The sequence below is a fragment of the Chaetodon auriga genome, chromosome 22 (genome assembly GCF_051107435.1).
Source record: "Chaetodon auriga isolate fChaAug3 chromosome 22, fChaAug3.hap1, whole genome shotgun sequence".
In the NCBI taxonomy this organism is placed as follows: Eukaryota; Metazoa; Chordata; class Actinopteri; order Chaetodontiformes; family Chaetodontidae; genus Chaetodon; species Chaetodon auriga.
In genome coordinates, this window is record NC_135095.1 from 6,013,779 (window position 1) to 6,036,340 (window position 22,562).

The following is a 22,562-nucleotide window of genomic DNA, read 5'->3' on the forward strand; positions in this document are numbered from 1 at the left end:
TGTTGATCAGCAGTGCATCAGCATTGTTTATCCTACAGCTATTCCATCATTTGGTGTTGTGATGATGATGATGGTGGGGAGCGCCGTCTTGACATATTGGTGCAGAATCTCCAATGCAGCATGTGTTGAGAGCTATAGTTGGGTTAAATGCTACCTGTGATTGTTGAATTGAGTGAAGTTTGATTTTAAAATGACATTTATTCTGATGTTATTCCTTCATAGATGTTGTTTTTAAGTAGTCTTAGTAGTACAGTGTGTTTGAGGTGGACAAAGCACAGTAGCGACCATAGAGAATGCTTTGATCCTCTGTTTCCTTACCAGTTTTAAGTGCTCAGTAGAGCTAAGCGGAAGAGCAGAGGTGCGCGAAAATTCTCTGTGTGTTCTCCTGTTTAACGTTGCACATTGTCTTTTGATCCAATGTTATTATAAAAATATGCGCTGTTGCGGCGTTTAGCAGTTGCTCCTCTGTTTCATAATGTGTCATCGCTGAATTATTTGACACCTCCGATGAAAAATCCTCGATTTACCAACACAATCACAACACAAAAGCAAGTGCAGCTGCAGTCTGCCCACCTGCGATGATTAATAAGAACCGCTGCTGCGAAAATCTAAGATTCACTGTGTGCCGTGATTACCAATACCACTGGTGAGAGATGGAGGTAAAGAGAATCAGTTGTCTCTAACGCAACGACAATGTTTGTTTACAGTAATTACACCTATGCAGCAGTGGAATCATTTTGGATTGACTGAGGAAGCAGAAATTTTGAAAAGATCATCAAAGTGGAGTGGCCTTGTTATGCCCGATTCTGGTTTTATCAGACGGAATGTGTTTGTTGTCCGCTGTTATAATTGTGGGATTATTGGGATTATGGGGGAGGGGAGTGCAGATTAAGGGTAACATCACGTACCGTTGCTTGGGAAGAAGACACACACACACAGGCCTAGAGTGTCTCTCAGAGGGTAATGCATGAAAGGCTCAGATGTGTGTGTGCGTGTGCGTGTGTGTGTGTGTGTGTGTGTGTGTGTGTGTGTGTGTGTGTGCATGCATGCATGTGTGTAGGTGAAGCAGCATCATCACAACCTGCACAGCCCACTGGTTTTGTCTGGTCTTGACGTCACCGAAACCCACAGCAGCCATTATCTATTGTGTGTGTGTGTGTGTGTGTGTGTGTGTGTGCGCGTGTGCATGCAAGGCAATTGAAGTGATCTGATCGGTCACCAGACAGTCCGCAGAGGCCACCAGGGGCAACCGGCGGTATGATCACACGTCATTGTAAAAGATGTGTGCGGCGTGAGGTGAGAGACAAAGAGAAGCGAAGGTGAGAAGAAGAGCGAGATTCTCGCTGAGAGGCGTGAGAAGAACACCCGGAGCGGGCGCCGCAGGAACGGCAGCTGCAGAGCGGCTTCTGTGATGGTACGCCGGTGTTCGGCCCTGTGGCACACGGGCGCCTTGTCAAATGTTCTTCGCTCTGAAGGGCTCGAGGGCTTTCCGCACGGCAGCGCTCACATATTGATGCGATAAAGCGCTCATTCACACCAGCCGTGAATGGAAACCTCAGCGAGGAGCAGGGGGAGGGAGGTGCATGACGGTTTAGCGCGGCGGTCGATTGTACTGCAGGTCGCCTTTCAGTGAGAGGCAGCACGATGTGAAATTCATTTTCCAGGCAGGCAGGTGTGTGCGATGGTGAGGTGGAAATGAAGTCTTGAATTGAGCTGTGGCTGGTTGAAATAGACCTTGACAGATATTAGAATGAAATGTTTAATCAAAAGAACAAGGTTAGTAGAACAATCTTAAAACATAGTGGCAGCGTTCATCAACACTTCCTGTCTCTTTATTACTTCTGCTTTCCATTCGTGTCGTGTAGATTCAGATTTTAGCTTGCTGCATGCTAACTCTTGCTAATTCACACTAATAAATTACATCTGAAGCTGATGGGAGTCATTAGTGTTGCAGGTGTGTCGTGATTGATAGACTGCAGTTCATCTGTACATGACAAAATATTGGGCAAATCAAAAATCTGACCTGATGAGAGGAACATGAACTTAGCTCCATTAAGCATAAATACCACTGTAGTTAGTTTCTCCAGCTGCTCCCCGGTCTGTGAATAGCTTCCTCCACTGAAGTGAGTAATTACCGTAAAGTGCCATAATGTGGAATGTCATTTTCTTTTTGTTAAAAGGGATTTTATAAAAATTGATATCAAAAAAGCATCACTCAGGAAGCTGTATTAAAATCGAGGTGTCAGTATCGGCCACCGGAGACACGGCTTTGAATGAACGCTGATGTTGCTCCGTGTCTGCTGTTTGCTGACATGTTCGCCGCTGCAGTTTATGAGGAAATATCAGTGTTGTGTCAACACAGTTTGATTTTCACAGAAAGGTTGTTGTACAGTCTTTCTGCCTCGAATGCACAGTTTCTGTCTGTCCCCCTTGAGATCTAAGCCTGGGCTCCAGACTAGAAAGACCTCTGTCTGAGGATTTCTTGTGCAAGCTCATATGGGCGAATGGTCTGAAGTACAGCAGTCAGCCAGGCCGTGAAGCGCCTTGAAATAGCCTTATTGCGGTTTTAAATTCAATATCATTGTGCTTTTAGTGGGTCTCAGAACATTGTAAATTTGTATGTGTGTCAGATGCAGGTAGCTTGAGCGATGTACAGATGAGGAGGCAGAAGGAGGGGAGCGAAACAGAGAGAGGAGAGATAAGGATGGAGAGATGTTTACTCTAATGTGACAAGGGTGGAGCTGAAGGCAGATCGACACGGGAGTCAACACGCGGTTCAGGCAGATTAACTCACAATAAGCTCATCTTCATTCATCGCCCTGCTTGTCTTCCTGACGCACGCGCACACATACAACAACTGAAGGGGCTGAATTTGAATTTCCCAGCGTTCAGCTTAATACTGGCGCCGTGAACATTATTGAGGATCATCAGTTTTTATGTTGCAAGAAACGAAAATTTGAAATTATTTTCAGGCGCCGCGGTCGTTCTAAGTGAATAAATAAAAGAAATTGCTAATGTTCTCATGTTACACTCGGCAGATTCAATCACATTACCACTGCAGTGTAATTTTCTGCATATTAAGATTATCAGACACCTGTATTGGTTGGAAATGGGATCTCAAAGGCAACAACTGAAGTCACATTGTGTTATATGTGGTGATATACTGGCTGTTTAGAAGAAAGGGAGTTTTGTCTTTGTTTTCTGTGTTAATTTTCAGCGATGGCTCCGAAAATGGGAGTCTCAGTTCTCTAAAGATGCAAGGGGTTACACATGAAGTTCACTGCAAGTGAACACTAAATAACTCAAGTTCTGCTTTAAGGACGCAACAGCGAGGCCGCTCAAGTCTGCAGTGATTTATTTAAGACTGATGCTTGCACGTTTTTCCTTCCTGGCAATCGTGCAGATTTAATGTATGCTGTGGAAATGATGGACATCAAGATAAGACTGCTAGCTGCAACAGCTAACATAACATTTCTGGAAAAGGACGGGCCTATATGCTGCTGCTGGAGATCTTTTCTATAAACACTCAATGTGCTTCTTGTTTTTATCTCGCTGGTTTATGTGAGGGTGAAGATTTAGGGACGAGTTTCGCTATTTCAGATGAATTTCTTGTAGATTAGACCCTGCAGGGTGGACAGCCCCCCCCCCCCCCAACAGCTGACAGAATCCAATTTGTTTCTCAGCTCTGTGTCATGTAAACTTTAATGTGAAAAGCAGCAGGACGCCGCAAGACGGAGGGCTGCATCGTCCACTAAATGACCCGGTCACGCCCGACGTGACGCTGTTGTTTATGTGTTCGCAGAGGGGCGTTTTCCGAGGTGGTCCTGGCCCAGGAGAGGCTGACCGGCCGGATGTTTGCGGTGAAGTGCATCCCTAAAAAGGCTCTGAAGGGGAAGGAGAGCAGCATCGAGAACGAGATCGCCGTGCTGAGGAAGTGAGTGCTGTTAGGCATAGCACACACATACGCACACACATAAGCCTCCTAATTCCTGGTTACCGGGGCAACTGTGCATCTCCTCTCTCTTCTACGCACCCCAACCCCCCGCCCCCGGGTCACGATCCACAGCCCACCTACCACACACACACACACACACACGCACACACACATATCACGACTGAAACTTCTGTCTGTGAGCACAAAACAGCTGCACAGTATTAAAAATATGATCGCTGTTGTGAATTCTGTTTGGATTCTGTGCTCTTTGTCGGAGATTAAAGTATGCGTGAACGGTCCAGTCCATGGAAAGGATGGAAAGTATCAAATTCTACTGGCTGAATACATATGAGAAGTCAGGGTGGCCGGCTGACTTGATCTGGGAAGAACTGAAACCAGCTTGCTAGAAAAAGAGACAAATTATTACTCTAAGTGCCTTAGAGGACAGGAAATGTCTCACCCAAGCCTCCAGAAAGAGCACTTTTTGCCTCCTTTCAAAAGAAAAAAAAACAAGGACTCTTACACACAAGCATGCAACCACACAGTTACATAGAAATGTGCTCCGTGCTGTGACAACACAGGTATATTGTGCTATTAAGCACAATGAATTTGTTCATTTGGCTGCACTGGGCAACATTAGAGAAAATGAGAATTACCTCTAGTAATGAAGGAGAGATGCCGACATTCATTTAGACAAATGAGTGTCATTAGTGTAAACAAACGAGAGCATCAGTGAGCAGACTGGCAGCCAGCGCGCAGTGAGACACCAGGCCGGCTTTGGAGGGAAATCTGGTGGATTACTTAACAAATCAGGATGACGTCCTTCCACGGCAAATAAAGCTTAAGATCTGTTGGTGGAAAAAAATGACAGAAAAATCAAGACATTTCGAGAACTGTCATCCTGACAGCTTGTATTTCTTGCTCATTTTCCGTAGTACAAAATATAGGAACCTGATCACTATACCAAAATAATTGTATATTCATTTTCTGCCCATCAACTAAACAATTAATCAGCTCATCAGTTCAAAATAAGTCCGAGATAATGTGTATGAAGATCATTTCAGAGATAGGACGTAGATACAAATGGCCACATTACAAGCTGTGTGGAGCAGTAATAGAGGATGCGAGCAGGAGAAATCCATGAATGAGAGCAGCTAACTGCAGCTTAAAGCCTGTCATGTTTTTCTGAATGCTCTCCTCAGCCATTACACTCAGACTGTTTGCTGCCAGCCCTTCATTATCCCAGGCAGGGCTCGGATACACACACATTATCCCTTTTCAATGCGCACACGCATGTGTGTGTGTGTGCATGAGTCACGTCTCAGCTCTGCCGTCGCGGAGGTCATGCACTCCGTAATAAGTGTTAGATGCTCACCTGTGCACCTGCTGTGCGTTCCTGCGTGCGTGTGAGCACGTGTGTGTGTTTGCATGTACATTGCTCATATTGTGGGGACATAAATCTGTTCACGCAGCTACATTGTAGGGACTCTCCTTCATTTAAGGATAAGTCATTCCATTTTAGGGTGAAGTGTGCGCGTGCGTGTGTGTGTGTGTGTGTGTGTGGCTGTGTGCATGCGTGCCTGTGTGTTTGAAGGATATAGACCAGGGGGAATTACCTCGTCCACAATGCAGAGGATGATTAACCCACACACCCACACACAAAATCAATCGTGTTTCTACAAGGTATGAGGTGTTAGGATAACGAATGTACACCTACACACACATACACACACACACACACACACACACACAGAGGGACGGAAACATCCTCATCACAACGCTGTAACCATGGAGAAATCAGGAGAGAACTGACAGTAAGGAGCGGAAAGGAGAGGGAAAGATGAAAATGGATTTGAATCCCTGAAATGTTCTCGCTTACTGTTTGATGGCGAGTTTTCTAGGGCTTTCATCCGCATCTCACGGTCTTCTTCAGGTGAAGCTGCCCTGTCAGCTTGACAAATGAGGTTTAGCATCTGACACAATCTCACCTCAAGGTCCATCTAGTAGCTGCTGTATAGCTTTCAGTCATGTCACGTGGTCCTTCATCAGCAGATGGCCTTTACTGGAAACTGGCCAGAAGATCATGTAATATGACTGAAAGCTGAAAAACTAAACGGACCTTGAGATGAGTTCTTTAAGCTTTAAAAATGTTGAAATCTGGATAATGATGTCCGGATTATAAGGCCACTCTAGATGAAACACTGTCAGAGTATTACTGTGGATTATCAGTCGTGTTTATTCACATGGCAGAAGCTAATGGGGGGAGCCATGTTTTTGCGGTTCGACAGCGACCGTTTCGGATTAAAAGTCATTTATTTCTGTTAATGCGTTATTGTGTGATGGAGGGCGATGCCGCAGCTTTGAAGTGAAAAGCTCTCCTCATGGTTTGCCTTTGCTTTGCAGGATCAAGCATGAGAACATTGTGGCGCTGGAGGACATCTACGAGAGTCCTGACCACCTCTACCTGATAATGCAGCTGTGAGTCCAACCTTCATGCTCTCGTTTGTCTCTCTGTGTTTACCCGCCGAGGATGTGACTCTTTATTCACAGTTAACATTTAGCAAGCTGATCCTATCTGTGCAGCCTGTCAGCGCTAAACTGTGACCAGCAACGCTTTGATTTACTGTGGCACACCTGCCCACCCACCCGTCACCGGACACACCAACACACACATGCACACTATTAACTTCAGTGACAGCTCTATTGAGGTGACGTCTCGCACAGCCCACCCATGCTCCCACACGCCCACAAAACACACCGCACACCTACAAGGCCGCTATTACATCAGTAGCATCTCTGCTTTGATGGTCAGCTGTAGAGGGAGGCAGGAAGGCTCACCCATGGGCGCCCTACTAACCTCCTCTGCAAGGTTACTTACCGCTTACGTAAGAGGAGAAGTTGGTGTGGAAGTTTGGCACTCGTTCTGGAAACATTTCAGTCAAGTTCAGGTGGAAGTCATGGCTGGAGATTACACAACAGTAACTATGTTTACAGGCCGATGTCAGCGGATTATCTGTTCACCTACCACGTGTCTTTGGGTCCTTCGATTTCGCACAAATAAAACCAAGTTTACCTTCTGAATGACATTAAGCGGCTAATCCACGAGATTTTGTGGTTGGCGCTCTGTGCTAATACTTAAATTAGGAGCACACTAAGATCGTAGCTTTATGGATTTCCTTTGCACTTTTTGGTTTAATTTCCAACAAACTGCTGTTTTGCTTTTGGATATTAAGAAAATGTCCACACATGCACATAGACTAATCATAAAGCCCTTAAGACCGCGTGAGTGTTGCATGAAGTCAGCGATAGAAAGCGTAAAGCCAAATGTAATATTTGTACTTAATAACACACTCAATTGAGTTCTCCAGTTATACTGATATGATTAATTGCATTTTCTCTGCTCGAGTTCAGGAGCTCACGCAGCAGCTGAATGTCATAATCAATAAAAAATGCAACTTGGATGAATGTCTAAACTTGCAGATTTTAGCCTTAATGAGGATTTACATGTTGTTTACAATGATGTTTGCATCGCTGGGCTTTCCTCTATGTCTTAATCATTCTAATGGGTTGGACAAGTAATCTTCAAGCTTTTTAAAGATTCACAGCCAACAGCATAATGTGTTTTAGGATTAGATAAATCAGGGTGTTACAGACAGCAAGCAAAAAAAGGGACATAGAAGGGAATAAAAGATACAAAATAAACCATATATATATATTTATATATACATTTATACAAAGTCAAATATGTGCAATATTGCATGGATGCAATAGCAAGCCGTTAAAACATGAATCACACAGTCGTGCAAACAGTAGGTATGTGAACACAGCACTACATTAAACAGTCTGACAGCTGACAACTTAAAAGACAAGCAAGTCAAAGGAGCTTTACAACAGCAGCATAAAATTCACAGTCACTGCATGCAAAGGCTTTCAGTGTATCACAAATTTAATAGTATAACTGTGGAGGAAACTGCTAAAAGCTACTGATCTGCTGTGTCTTAAACAGGCTGCTGTGCCGAACACTGGTGATATTCTCAGCAACGGGTTGATAAAGTGCGCAGATCTGGCTCCTGAGGAGGTCGCTGTGGCATAATTAAGTCAGATCTCATATGATAATGGAGATTTTAACTGACATCACTGATATTTAATGGTATTTATGTTCAGCAGCAGGCAGAGTGGGGCATTTTCAATCCAGGCTAAAGGCTGTCATGTAAGGAAAACTGACTGCCTGCTGTGCATGTACCATCAGGCTGAAGGCAGTAGGAATACCGCTTCCCTGTTAATGTATACTTAAGGGGTAGCAGTGTTTTTACTGCAGTTGAGACCAGAAAACAGGTGCATTCAAGTAACAAATTCTAAGTTATAATATCTAAGTATGCTAACATTAGCTAACATGAGCTACTGTAAAATACTGGTCGTCATAATACGGCTGTGTCAGCAAAACTGGCTAAATAAACTGAACAAAAGTGCAGTGTATTAATCATTAATTCAGCTTGTCATTTATGTGTTATTCCTCTGTCCAAAGTTATTTACTGCAGTTAAAGCGAGACTCTTCTAAGGCTAATTCTCATCTGTAGCTCCTGGCTAGCAAGCCAACAAGCTGACATAATGATAATACTTCACAGAACAAATAATCGCTTTCCAGTCACAGTGAGCGCAGAGATTAGTCATGTCCGTCCACTTCCTGTCAGACGCTCAAACGGTAAATTAAGGAACACATTCAGCCTTTCGCAGAGCTGAAGTTCCTCCAACATGTCTGCCGAGGAGTGCGTTACATCACCTGAAATCCCTCCGTTGGCCAGACTTTAGTCAAAGCTCTCCCTCCGATTAAGCTGTTTACCTACAATGTTAACCTTTTGCTTTGAGCCTCCTGTTGTGGCGGATAAACCGGTTAACAGAGCATTTATGTTTCCTGGCCCGGCTGCCGTCACCTGAGGAGGAAGACATAATCCCTGTTCGATGACTTGATTTATGCTCTGGACATCAAGGCTACTAATTGCAGCTTGAAATTCTGACACTGACACAGAAAGGTGATTACCACCAGTATTATAGATTACATTTTATCCAAATGTTTAAAACAAATAGGGTTTCATCACTTCGAATGGACGTTTTACTGAAATAGTGCTTGCCGTCAGTACTCCATCTCTGGGCAGCAGTCGAGTTTATTGCAAATACTGCCGGTTATGTACTTATTTCTGCTCCATAGCACATCGTCAGTCAGTCTTCACCCCGAGAGGATGACTGTACAACCTGCAGTTTCAATTTAGTGCTTTCACAGTATTTTTTTATGCCAGCCAGTCTGAGATTACATGAATTGCTTTGAGAGCACAACACAGTTTTAATTCCAACAAAGTGTGACACAGACTGTAACAGGAAAGACCCCACCTCCGCTCCGTCATCCTCCTGTACACCTCCCTGCATCCTTGCATCCGTTTTCTCTCCTGTCTAACACCATCTGCTCTCCTCTTCTTTCATTTCATAGCTTCCTCTCCTCTCATATCACACCTTAGTTCCTCCGCCGTCGCCTCTCGTCGCTTGTTCGCCCGCTCACTTGCATTTTTCCTTTCTTCCAATCATTTTTTTTTAAGGCACCATCTGTTCATGGAATATGGATTAGTTTCCATAGTTACAAGGCCAAAGGTGATGCCTGGGTTATAACATTTCAAGGTGACCTTACAGCAGGTGGCATTATCAATCAGCATGACAGATTTATTGTGAAGATTATTGTGAAGATTTGAAGTGTCTCAAAACCTAAAATGTAAAGTAACTATATTTTTATCATTATGGATTTAACTTATGAATGTAAGATTTGTACAGAAGTGGGAACAGAACTGTACACTCCCAACGAAACTTACCTTCAGTTCTCAACAGCTTTTTAGCATCTTGCCGCTTAATGTAGAGTGAATATTGGACTCTAAATGAATGCTAAAATTGTCAAAAGATGATTGAATGCAGCTTTAATTCAGCACTAACTCTCCTTTTTTTATCTGATATCTTTTCCATGTTTAGACAAGCTTGTGAATCACCTAAGAGCATCGTTTCTACCTTCGGAAATCTCACGTTCTCGTTTGAGATTCTGCTTGTCTCATTTTCATACAGAGAATCAGAGAAACGCTTCACTGTGGAAAAACATGTTAAAATATAGAAGAGCATCAGACGAGAGAATGGTTCAGTCTCGCTTTTCATCTGGCCCCAGTGCTGCAGGCTGTCCCTCCTTAAGCTGTACGCGGCGGCTTCATCACTGTACAGCTGATCTCCTGGAACATAAAGCAGTCATGTCCATTAGATGCTGGAAGTGGCAACAGCAAATTGTTCTGATCACAATTTCCAGCGGCGATTCAGCAAATGTGAAAGTGGGGCTTTCTGCTCCACAAATTTGAGAAGTCACTCCTGTAATAAGTAACCTCAGTTGTTGTAATTATGTGCAGTTATTGAGATGTCAGGGTTTTGTTTTTGTTTTTGTTTTTTCAGTAGACAGGGATCTCATTTCGGAACGAGGATTTTGGAGCATTTTCTGTGCAGTCGCCGTGTGGCAGATCAATGCAGTCTGACAGCGTTTCCTTCGTTCCCGTTCATCACAGCTTGTCTTATGTAACCTCAACCGCAGGGAGGCAATCAGTCCGCGCTGCTATGAAAATCGATGCAACCCAGTGCAACTTGGGCTTTCTATTGATGTTGTGTGTATTGTGAATTGCATATTAGGAGGGGCTGAAATGAACTTTTTTTCACTGCCGGTCGCTGTGTTTTTTCTGCCACTTTTGAAACCTATGAAGGAATAACACTTATAGACATCCCTTAATGTAACCAATGTTGGGTGACGATGTCTTCTTGCAAGTTATTTTCCTTCACTCTTCAAAGGGGACTGCAGCACCTAAACCAGGTTTTATAAAAACCATCAGCTGAGTGGAAAAAAAACAATTTCATACTATCGTGTTTCCCCTTTCATACTGGGATGCAGATTACGTGGTGGTGAAGAGGATTAGCTTTGTTTTTCATCTCCCTTTGTTTATAGCAGGTCCCTTGCTTTTCTTTTCATTTTTATCACACCTTGTACTTTGCTTTGAAGCCAAAAACAAATTTCCACATGAGTGGACAATAAAGATGTGGATTTGCAAAGGGAACCCGAGGCAGCAGGACACAGTAACAGGCTATTTCTTAGTTGGTTTTTGTAACTTATTTATCTGAATTTTCATTCTGCTGCGTTTTACTTATTAGGCTTAATCAATTTATGCAGGTGAGAACCATTAAATTCTGATAGCATCAAATCAACGTCACATTTTGAAGTAAAAACGTCAATAACAATAAAACAATAAACCTTAATGGGCAGATGGGTCGGCTCCGAGTTACAAACAAGATTCTCCCCAACAAGCTTCTAAATTAAAAAAAAAAAAAATAGTAAATATTGATTTCTTTGGTAAAATTGTGTCATACCGTCTTGTCATTTTACAGTTTACTCACCCAAGTTACGTTGTGCTGATATATTAGAATGCTGTCAATAAACCAGAGCGACCCGTAAAAGGGCATCGCTCATGGTGGAGGTGGAGCTGATGACTGAATATTTGAAAAGACAGCAGAGACATGATGGGCTCACAATGAAGGTGTGTCGCTGTGCTGTTGCATAGATGTGATCAGCTGATGAGAACAGCTAATATCTCAATTTGCAGAGACAGTGACAGCAAAGAAGTGATGAGTGAGCATGCGTGAGGGGAGTGAATGAAATAAACTACAGGCCTGAGCGTGCAGAGGAACGGTCCCCCTGACTGATCTTTCACTGGAGCTTCATTAGTGTAATTATAGTGTTTACGTTACCGTTTCCACAGAATTGCCTTAATCTGATGTAAGTGTTTATGTGAGCAAAGATCGACTGGATCAAAGAAAGCAAGCCGGAGTAAGTGCAGCCTGAGGAGCAGTGGGGCTCTCCTCCCCTGTTGACTGCTAATCCCAGCAGCAGCTCAGTAGCTCCAGTCAGACCTCCGACTCTTTGCTGTGATTAGTCAGTCAGGTCCCAAGACTGTAAAGACTCTTCATCTCTGCTGCGGTGAACAGCATGCATCACATACACACACACACATACACACACACAGAGGCTTGAAAATAAGGCCTCCTGTCAGCCTTAATGCACAACTGTCAGCAGAGAGAGCAATAACACCGCCTGCCTCTAAACAGATCAGCTGACAGAGGCGAGATGGATGGAGGGATGGTGAAAGAAAGCGTGGCCATATTTAATATGGAAATTCATTCATTCAGCAGTTGAGATGAACATTTCCTTGCTTCAAGAAAGCATCTGAAGATGACTGAGAATGACATTTTGACATGTCACAGGAGGAATAGGTGGAAGTGGGCACAGGTGTAAATGATAGAGTCACTGATGGCTGAGTCCCAATTAGCTGCTTCAGGCCTTCACCACATGTAGACATATGTTTTCCCCCTCCTTTGAAAAAAACATTGTCCGCACATGTAACAAAATATCTCCATAAACACAGAACAAAAGCATTTCTAAGCACTCAAACAAGCCTGTCTGACCAGGAGGTGGTGATAGAGTCTACATTAACGATGCGAACGAACTTCATGGACCAATAAGAAGTGTGTTTTTAAAGATGCCGATCCAGGTGGACATAAGCAGCGTGTGCCGCGTTCAGTGTCCAATTGAAACCACACCCAAACAGCACAAACCGCCACAGTGGCGCTCAGATTTGGAGCCCACCCAATGAAAGCACAGTGTGTTCGCGCCCACGCGTTGCTCACAAGAGCTTTAATCGGCTTAATAAGTGAAAACACCTGCGCGGATGGACAACGGGTGCGGAGGGCCTTTAAAGGTCACCGCAGAATTGTTCATGCTGTATGGAAGTTGTTAAAAAGGCGAGGACAAATCCGTTTGTCCGTCTGTGCATACGTACGTCCCTCCGTCCCATTCTCGTAATGACATTGAAAATTCTCAAGGATGAGCTGATAATATTTTGGTGATCAGAGGTCACTGTAACACACGTTTTTGGCCAAAACTTTAAGAATCACACACTAATACTGACAAAAAGTCACACAATAGGATAAAACAATGAAGCAATGGTGTTTTATATCCAAAAGGTCAAAGGTCAACTTTGCTTTGACATCATAATGTTCTAGAAAACCAGCTAGCTGGAGATCATTCTGCTGTGGCTTTAATGTGTCTTGTTCCTCTGTGGTTGACATCGTTTTCATGGCCACGTTAGCTGCTGCACAGTGTTGTGTGCTGTTCTTTTCTCTAATGCACAGTTTCCACACGTACTGTCCTATAAAGGTAAGAATATGTCTGAGTCAGAAATAAATATGGACTGTCTGACCCTCGTCTGCCTGGGTTTCCTGCTGTCCAATCACAAGAGACGAGTGACGTTAATGAATTGATGAGATATTATTTTGTTACTGCCAATCATTCCAGACATGAGCACTGGGGTAAACAGGGAGCGGGGTGGACTCAGCCGGGGACATGGAGAAGCTGTCAGGGTTCGACCTCCTCACCGTTGGATGTTTTTGAGAACTCTGTTGTTATCAAATGAAATCCTTGAGCCTTGTTTAACTAGCTTTGTGTATGTGTGTGACACTGTGTTAACTGTGTGTGTGTTGTGTTTACATGTGTATGTGTGACCTTGTGTGTGTATGCTTGTGTTTTTCATGTCTGTGCGTTTATGAGTGCGTTTTAATATGTTTGTGTCTGTGTGTGTGTGTGTTCATGCGGTCCTTCCCTTGCATCTGCATTTTTGTGTGTGTGTGTGTGTGTGTGTGTGTGTGTGTGTGTGTGTGTGTGTGTGTGTGCCCATGTGTGTCCCTGTGTGTTCTTGTGTGGGTGCTCCTGTCTGATTGCCATGGTCTCCTTACGCAAACGCTTACGCAACCATGCAGCCTGGTGGCTGATCTCCCGTTTGCTCTGTGTGTGTGTGTGTGTGTGTGTGTGTGTGTGTGTGTGTGTGTGTGTGTGTGTGTGTGTGTGTGTGTGTGTGTGTGTGTATTTAGCCCTTTCTTGTCATTCCCAGACATGACTGCCTCTGAAACCCAACGAGTCGCTGCCCTCTTTGAAGAGAGAGAGGATTAGCAATTAATTCTGATCTCTTTTTTCAGAAACTTCATTAGACTTTAACTTCCACAGGCTCTAATCTGATCTGTCTCCGTGCATGTGATCTGTGTGTGTGTGTGTGTGTGCGCGTGTGCATGTGCTTTGTGTATTCTTGTGTGTCTGCACGTTTGTGGTCACAACCTTGTGTATATTAGAGCTTGAGTGCAGATGCCTGTGTGTGTACTTCATTATGCTTTTAGGTATAAACATGCAGTACAGAGAATACAACAAGGGTGGTTGAATTACTACTACTACTACTGCCACTACTACTACTACTGCTGCTACTATTGTTATTAGTGGTTTTATATGTACAATTATTGCTGCTGTTGCTTATTTATGTCTGCACTTTTTGCTGCCATTTGTCCTGCAAACAGTCCACATTCACATGGAGAATGAGATGATACTGTGAGGTGAAGGCAGATTACCCTCCAGCAGGGGGAGCTGTGTGTCTGCGCAGCAGATGACGAGCCAGCGGCCATCTGTGCATACTGTATCTACACCTGAACAAGTCATTTCATGTGATCTGGAGTCATAAAACATGAAAGTAAATATTGAAAGAATCTGCCAGAGGGGAGCGATTACAGACGAACTTCATTACGTGTTTTTCTTGGGTCATGTGTTTTTTTTTCCAGCATCGGTGGGTTTCAGTGTGCTTACATAGACCCGCACTGCAGATATGTCAAGAATATTTTGGCAGAAGCTTTGACTCCTTTCAAGAGCAGAATTCCAATTGATAATGGAGCACAAGTGCTAAGTTCTGATGTGTGTTTTTGTAAGATGCTTCATAATTTATCTTTCCCAGAAGCTGTGTCACTCATGCTACACAAAGATTTTGGTCTTACTGTATGTGGGGAGATTTTTAATTCAGTTGGGAATCAGTAATCACAATACACTGACACACACGCATGGCTTCTCATTCTGCAGGGTGTCCGGCGGCGAACTGTTCGACCGAATCGTGGAAAAAGGTTTCTACACGGAGAAGGATGCGAGCACGCTGATTCGACAAGTCCTGGACGCCGTGAACTACCTGCACAAGATGGGCATCGTACACCGAGACCTGAAGGTACTGTGACACACTCATACAGATGGTAGGTTTTCATCACTTTTGGGAACATTACATAGACTTACTTTCATTTCCTGGACCTGTGTTTTGTCTCCACAAGTAAGGTGAATCCCCACAATGAGAGTAATACATGGACACACACACACACACACACACACACACACACACACACACATACACACCTCCCACATTTTAAATCCGCACAAGCAGTTTGTTTTTACGTGACAGCCAATGATTTACTGCAGCAATAAAGCCACTGACTTGACACTCGCGGTGCATTATGGGTCAACGAGTCGTGTGCCGGCTGTTGGGGGAGAGGGGATTGGTCGCAGAGACCTCCGTAAAAGCGCCACTGTAAAATGAGGAAGAAAGGAGGCCTGTGTTTTGTCACATTTAAAGTTCATTAGCTCAGGTTTTTCTTACATGAGACAATAAATTGACTAAAATGACCTGAAATCTCCGTCTTCATCCTCCAGCCAGAGAACTTGCTGTACTTTAATCCTCAAGACGAGTCAAAGATCATGATCAGCGACTTCGGTCTGTCCAAGATGGAGGGCAGCGGCGACGTCATGTCCACCGCCTGCGGCACGCCGGGATATGTGGGTAAGTTAGCCGGTCTTCCCTGGTCTCCAGGTGTCTGTAGTCTCCCTCTTCCCTCCCCAAAGTCACCATTTGTTGTTGTGTTCGACAGACATGCTGTGCCTAATTGCTGAGCTGTGATTGGACAGTCACTGTTTGAGGGAGGGGCTTAGGGATTTTGCGTTCATATCAGCGTCGTGGTTTGGTGAAGGAGGTCACAGCTCGGGTTTTATGTCTCGTTGTGTCACAGCGTGTAAATATGCACTGAGCTGACTTTGCTGGATTTCTGCCGGCGACAATCCAACGAATGAAAGATTCAAAGAGCAAATGTTGCTTCCATCTGACGCCATTTACGCTTCCTGCTCTCTGCATCATCCTTGTTCATTCCCGGGGACCAAACAGTTGTGTGTGTGTGTGTGTGTGTGTGTGTGTGTGTGTGTGTGTGTGTGCGCTAGTATGAATGTGTGAATGCATACATACATTTGGACGTATCTTTTTTTGTGTGTGTGCATTGATTTGCGTGTGAAGCTGAGTGCATCTGCCTGCGTGCATATGTGTGTTTCTGTGTGTGTGCGCGCGTCGTTATAAGAGACAGATGTTCGGCAGTTGACAGCACACACACTTTCATGTTGGAACACAAACAGACTGGCTGTCCTGACAAACATCACAGAAACTCTCACATAAATAAATCTGTCATAGAAATACAGACATGCAGATACATTAATAACAATTTGTTAAACTTGAAATTGAATTTGTAGCGCCCCCGTCAGGCCAACTTCAGTAAACTCAGATTCTAATGCTTCAGGTATGCACATGTGGAGGCACACACACACTCAGAAGAAGTCCCACCAGCCAGGATTTGACTTAAAATGGTCAAATCTTCATGTCATTCTCCCTCTTTTGCCACATGCCTCTCTGTACCCTTCTCATCCATCCCTCTATCTCATTTCGGGCTTCACCCCCAACCCAGGCCCCCCATCCCCGCCCTCCTGCAGAGGTTTGCTTGGCCACAAGGCATTTCCACTCCAGACAATGTGTGTCTAAATATAACTCAGAGCGCGCCAAATGAAAACCAGGCCTGAGCGATGAGCATGAGTATGTGTAATCACATGCGTTGTTTTCCTGTACTTATGAAGACTTTCCATTGACAAAATTACCTCCCTGGGTACACAGAGTTCTCAGACACAAGGCAGGTTCACAGAGCTGAGGAACTACTGTTCAGTGTTCCACCATAATGCATGAACATAAAGCTGAGCTGAACTTATCATAAGAGCACACCTGCGGTATCAGCAGCAGGTCCAGGTTTTTTTGTCCCCAACAACCTCTTTGAACAGAAATTACATAAGATTAAGCCAAAATATCTGCTGAGTCATTGCTGAAAAGTTTCTAGAACAAGCATTGGATCAATTATTACACATATCACACCTGCTGCTATGTCACTGTCACAGCTTCCCAGTGACACCTCCTTCACTGTGTTTTATTTTTAGTTAATTTGATAGACAGCGCTCACTGATCAACAGGGAAAAATAAAAGGATTGTAAATGAGTCAGAGTTGGCCTGGAAGACTCGTATCCGTTGTCCAAATAGACCAGAACAAAATAGCTCATGAGATTCATATATTCAACATAATAAATAGATATATAGTGATGTATAAAACACAGTTTGCTGCAACACCTTTGTCTGACTCCTTGTCGCTTTTACTGTGAAGCAGCTGCAGACACGCCTTTGACCTGATTTGTTTTCCATCCCAAAAAAAAAAAAAAAAAAAATTCATCATTAGCGAGACACAAATTTTGGCACGACGCAATCAACAACAGCAGTTTGTTTGGAAACAGAAGAGGAAGAACAGAGACTCAAACTTCCTGAACGGAAAGTCTGAGGACGGTGATGCCAGCGCAGTGTTCGACAGGTGATTTGTAAAAATACCAGAGCGGTGAGACGTGAGCGCAGGAAGCGATTTAAAGAGAGCAAGAAAAACATTTCAGATTACGACCACACTTTACACATTTACCCTCCATCAGCGCGTTTGACTCGAAACCCGCTCATTGAAGCAGTGAGCACCAGACACAATGACCTCACTGTGTGAAAATGTCCTAATTCTGAATCCAGCTAAACAAGAACACACGCACACACACACCTTCACAGTGAGTCAGGGTAGACCTATAAACAAAGCTGAGCATTCTGATTCAGCACATGTGTGCAAAGTTTAGATTTTGCCCCAGATACGATCAGTATTTTTTCATGTGTGTGTGTGTGACCAATCTATCCGTCCAGCCTTGTGTGTGTGTGTGTGTGTGTGTGTGTGAGGTGATGTTATGCTGAGCTCACTGTCATCAGTAATTTGCTCTGTCCGGGCCTCGGTAATGAGCTGCAGAGGAAGGTCAGGCCGGGCCTGCCTGCCTTACAAACATCAGGGGCCAGATGTAGAAATGATGTGTGGGCACAAAAAAACACGCACACACCTTTTCACACATATACTGTAAACTGTTTTTTATAAGGGACGATTGTGCGGTGAGAACGTGTGCGCCTCACACCTGCTTCAGAGCGGGCGTGCATTAGGTTTTCAAGAGGGAGCTACAGGTTTTTACTTACAGTGGAGCCGTCATTTCCCTCTTAATGATCTCTCATTTCATCCTGAACTGCACTTTATGAAGTCTGTTTCAGTCTTTTGATTAATCATCGATCGTTCTTCTGACCTTTACTGAGATTATCACCATGATGATGGTTTACAGGTACATGTGTTGAGTGGTACTCGCGCTATAAATAGCCACCACCACTACAGTCATGCTTAATGACGGCTGTTCTCTTGGAGAATCCCACTGATGAAACACAGTTGCACTTTTCTTCTCATTGACAGGCCTAACGAGCGGTGGAGTATAGATGTGTACAGATGTTTGATGCTGTTTCTGCATCCATTTCTGGGCAGCGGTGGGAGTGGAAACGATGCTTGTGCACGGCTTTATAAATCTGATGAAACGAATGTGTATGCACGCTTCTGTCTAGTTTTAGTTGTGAGTCTACACAAAGTTTCATGCATCTGGCCCCAGTTTACATGAACAGCAGAAATATGTCTGATTTTACCAAACAGCACTTCGCTCTGTGTTTAAATACACTGGAAGAAGACTAAACACGTTTAATAAAAGTCTTTCAGTGGTGACATCATTGCTTTGTTTGGGTTTTTGTTTTGGGTTTTTTGAGGGTATTTTTCAGTCGTGTACCTCCTGCAGAAAATTTCCCACCGTTAACAAATCTGACATGTGATTTTAATTTGAACCGACATGGAGAGTCTGCATATTTTGGCTGTTTTCAGCCTTATAAAACGCAAATCACACAGCACTTTAACTGGACCTCCAGCTGACAGGAACATAAAACGCTACTAAAAACACATCTACATTTAAGCTTGGTGAAACTCCAGGCTACTGCAAAATGGAGGCACATGAGCACTGAAGTTGCAATAATTCCAAAACAAGGCGCCATGTAACCAGCATTTCCTTTCACCTTCAGCTCCAGAGGTTCTTGCCCAGAAGCCGTACAGTAAGGCGGTGGACTGCTGGTCCATTGGAGTGATCGCCTACATCCTGTAAGTACCAGCTTGTCCTCTTTGTATCAAGTCACAGTGTTCACCAGTTTCTCACCAGGAACTACTTCATTTAACACCTCATGTCAGATAAGAAGTTGCAAACATCTCTTGCAACTCTCTTTTGTTGCAAGATTTGACTCATTTGACTCTGATAAGTCAAAGTGTCGGCTGTGATAAAAAGGCCTGTTCTCAGCCCCGTTTAACGTGAGCAGAGGTCTAATTAGCCAGAACAAGTGGAACCACCTGTGTGGATGTGCGGGGCCTTTTAAACACAACAGCTGACTCTCAACACCTGAAAGCAGAGCGTTGATCAGTTTTGACTCATGACTTTAGAATTTAGGACAAAAAAAAACAAAAAACATGGCCTAATAAATCTATGACCTCCGTCCTCCTCATCACACAGGAATCTGTAACAGTAAAACATCGACTGAAAACAAGAGTGAGACACAGAATGATTCACCTCCAGCTAAGCTTGTACACACACTCGAAACCGCAGGCTGCTCTGTGATTTATTACAGACTCCTAAAACCCAACGACAAACCAGCTTCACCTTCTTTTCATTAAGCTAGCGAGCGCTAGCAACTGCAATAACAGCTAGCAATGCTTACATATGCTAACGTTTGCATGGATCCTGAGCTTGTCCCGTGTGTGTGTGTGTGTTTTGAGAGTATGTGTGTTAATGATGTTGCTTGTGTGCTGACATTAGAGCCAGATGGAGCTCTGCTGAATGGCCTTGTATGGATATGGAGCTGCAGGCGAGATTTCTTTTTCCCTGCTTTTTATTTTTCTTCTGCCGCGTCACCCCCCACCTCTTACCACAAGTGCGTGCGTGAGTGCATGTGCACGTTTGAGTGGACGTGAACAATGAAAACAACAATATCTGTGTGCTCAGGTTACTGTTATGTCGAGGGTGTGTGTTTGTGTGTGTGTTTTTAGAGTATGACCGCTAATGTGTATACGATGTTGATGCCTGCAGCCACTGCTTTAATTGTTTAAAGGTGTGTGTGTGTGTGTGTTTCCCCATCTGTATCTCTATTGATGTGAGTGTGTGTGTGTGTGTGTGTGTGTGTGTGTGTGTGTGTGTGTGTGCTCCACCTGATAGAAACATTATTATCTTGAGCATGAGGTCAGATCAGAGGTCAGAGGTCAGCAGCAGGTTAATGGTGGCAGAAAGGAAGCATGAACTTTAGCGTCTCAAACAGATTTGCCATGTGAAAAGTGAACGTCACTCACCCCCCCCACCCCCACCCCCACGGCTCTCTCTCTCCCTCTCTCTCCCTCTCTCTCTCTCTCTCTCTCTCTTTCTTTCCTGTTACATGCAATGGTGTGTTTGTATGTGTCGCAGTCTGTGTGTGTGCGTGTGTCTTTATATGTCTATAAACTGCATGTTAAATTAAGCCTTTTCGATAAATGAGTAAAATGAGGTTGGCGCAGGCTGCCGTCTCATTGGAGGAAGACAGAGAGAGAGACGGGGAGGGAGGGAGGGAGGGAGGGAGGGAGAACGGCTCCCTGCTGGCAATTAGCACAATTAGCGTTGGGATTCAGACCTTGTTAGCTTTTAGCTGCTGCTCAGGTGGAAAGATCACATCAGGTAATCATCCATGATAATCACCTGGGATCCTGTGTGTGTGTGTGTGTGTGTGTGTGTGTGTGCATGCGCGTGTGGTTCAGTGGAATGGATGGCGAGCGACGGCTGAGTCTCCAACCAAATGTGAAAGCAGAAAAACAAGAGGGAAGCATCTCTTCACACCAGGCGGAACCCGACTTTCCTCCTGACGTGTGTGTGTTTCAGTGTGTGTGTGTGTGTGTGTGTGTTCGATGGAGTGGAGGGTTCGCTGAGTGACAGTTGGGTCTTTAACCAAATGAGAAGCCAGAAAAACAAACGGAAAGCCTCACTTTGCTCACTGCAGGCAGAAACTTTCTTCTTTGTGTGTGTGTGTGTGTGTGTGTGTGTGTGTATCGATGGAGAACGGCATTTTAATGAGTTTTTATGAAAATCTCTTGGTGCATCCAGAACTTCACTAATGAGGTTCAGTTTTTGGTTGAGCAGCCGCTCTGCTGTTGGTTCAGTTGGCTCATTATGGAGAATCAGACTGGAGCGTCAGTTAATTTGTGTTCACCAACACTGGGAACCAGTAATCTCATGTTAACATGATTAAGGTGATACAGCCAACTACGGCCCAGGCTTGGAGCACAGGAGGCTGGCGACCAAAATCACTGTGTCCCCTACCACAAACACGGACAAGACACCATGAAGACACTTAAACAATTAAAAGACACCACTTCAATCCAGAGCAGGACGAGAATAGAAGAATCAGATTGATGTTTAGTGCAGTAGTGTTTTTTGGAGCTGGAGACAAAAACCTCAACGTACTTTGTTCTTTTGTAGTTACAACTCGGTTGGAGATTCTACCAAAAGTCAGTGTAAAATAATATTTTGCTTGGATAATGTTCACAGAAGTTGATCCAGGCGAGGAGCGGGCAGGTAGGTGCAGTGAGTCAGTGTTTACTTCAGGTGGTGGACTGGAGCTGGGCAGAGGTGGATGGAGGAGATGATCCTGAGGCACAGAGAGAATCGTATTAGTCATACAGACGAGGCCAAGTCAGAAGCAGCAAAAGAACAGAGGCTAGTGAGTACAGCACTCAAAAGACTGGTGAGGAGATCTGGTAGGTGAGTGTGGATTGGCTGCAGCTGTGGTGGCTGATTGGTGCTAGAAGCAGGTGTAGGTGAGCTGAGATTGCAGGGAAATGCCAAGTCCAGATGTACACACACACACACACACACACACACACACACAAGGCCAAACGCGGAGAAACTGACATGACATGGAGGGGTAGAGGAAACACAGGTAGGAGGGTAGGACATTAATTGCTCGGTGTATAAAATTGGAATTTTAAAGTCACTTTGATGATTTAACATCTTCAAATAGCTTTTTTTGTCCAATCAACAGACGATATTCAGTTTGGAGTGAGAGAAAACGTTCTGAGAACAGGAAACATGAAAATAATGTCTTTAAATGTTTTTTGTGGATTGACACATGCATGTCACTCTAATCAGTGGCTGAATGAGGAAAAAAATAATGATGTCATCAATGAATCCGCGAATCACAGAACGAACGGCTGACTGAGAAAACCTCTTGTCTGCAGGCTGTGTGGTTACCCTCCGTTTTACGATGAAAACGACTCTAAGCTGTTTGAACAGATCCTGAAAGCCGACTACGAGTTTGACGCACCGTACTGGGACGACATATCGGACTCAGGTGAGCCTTTGTCCTCCTTCTCCTCCTCCGCCTCCTCCATCTTCTGCTTCCTTGATCATTTT

General features: G+C 44.2%; 1 protein-coding gene across 1 annotated transcript in view; it reads left to right on the forward strand.

Moving 5' to 3' along the window:
* The window catches only part of camk1da (calcium/calmodulin-dependent protein kinase 1Da), a 48,205-nt gene that overhangs the window by 17,658 nt on the left and 7,985 nt on the right, over window positions 1-22,562 (forward strand). The window contains exons 2-7 of the mRNA XM_076721858.1: window positions 3,803-3,934; window positions 6,338-6,412; window positions 14,943-15,081; window positions 15,558-15,684; window positions 19,165-19,240; window positions 22,388-22,500. Coding sequence (XP_076577973.1) covers window positions 3,803-3,934; window positions 6,338-6,412; window positions 14,943-15,081; window positions 15,558-15,684; window positions 19,165-19,240; window positions 22,388-22,500 — 662 coding nt within the window. The remainder of the gene's footprint in view (window positions 1-3,802; window positions 3,935-6,337; window positions 6,413-14,942; window positions 15,082-15,557; window positions 15,685-19,164; window positions 19,241-22,387; window positions 22,501-22,562) is intronic.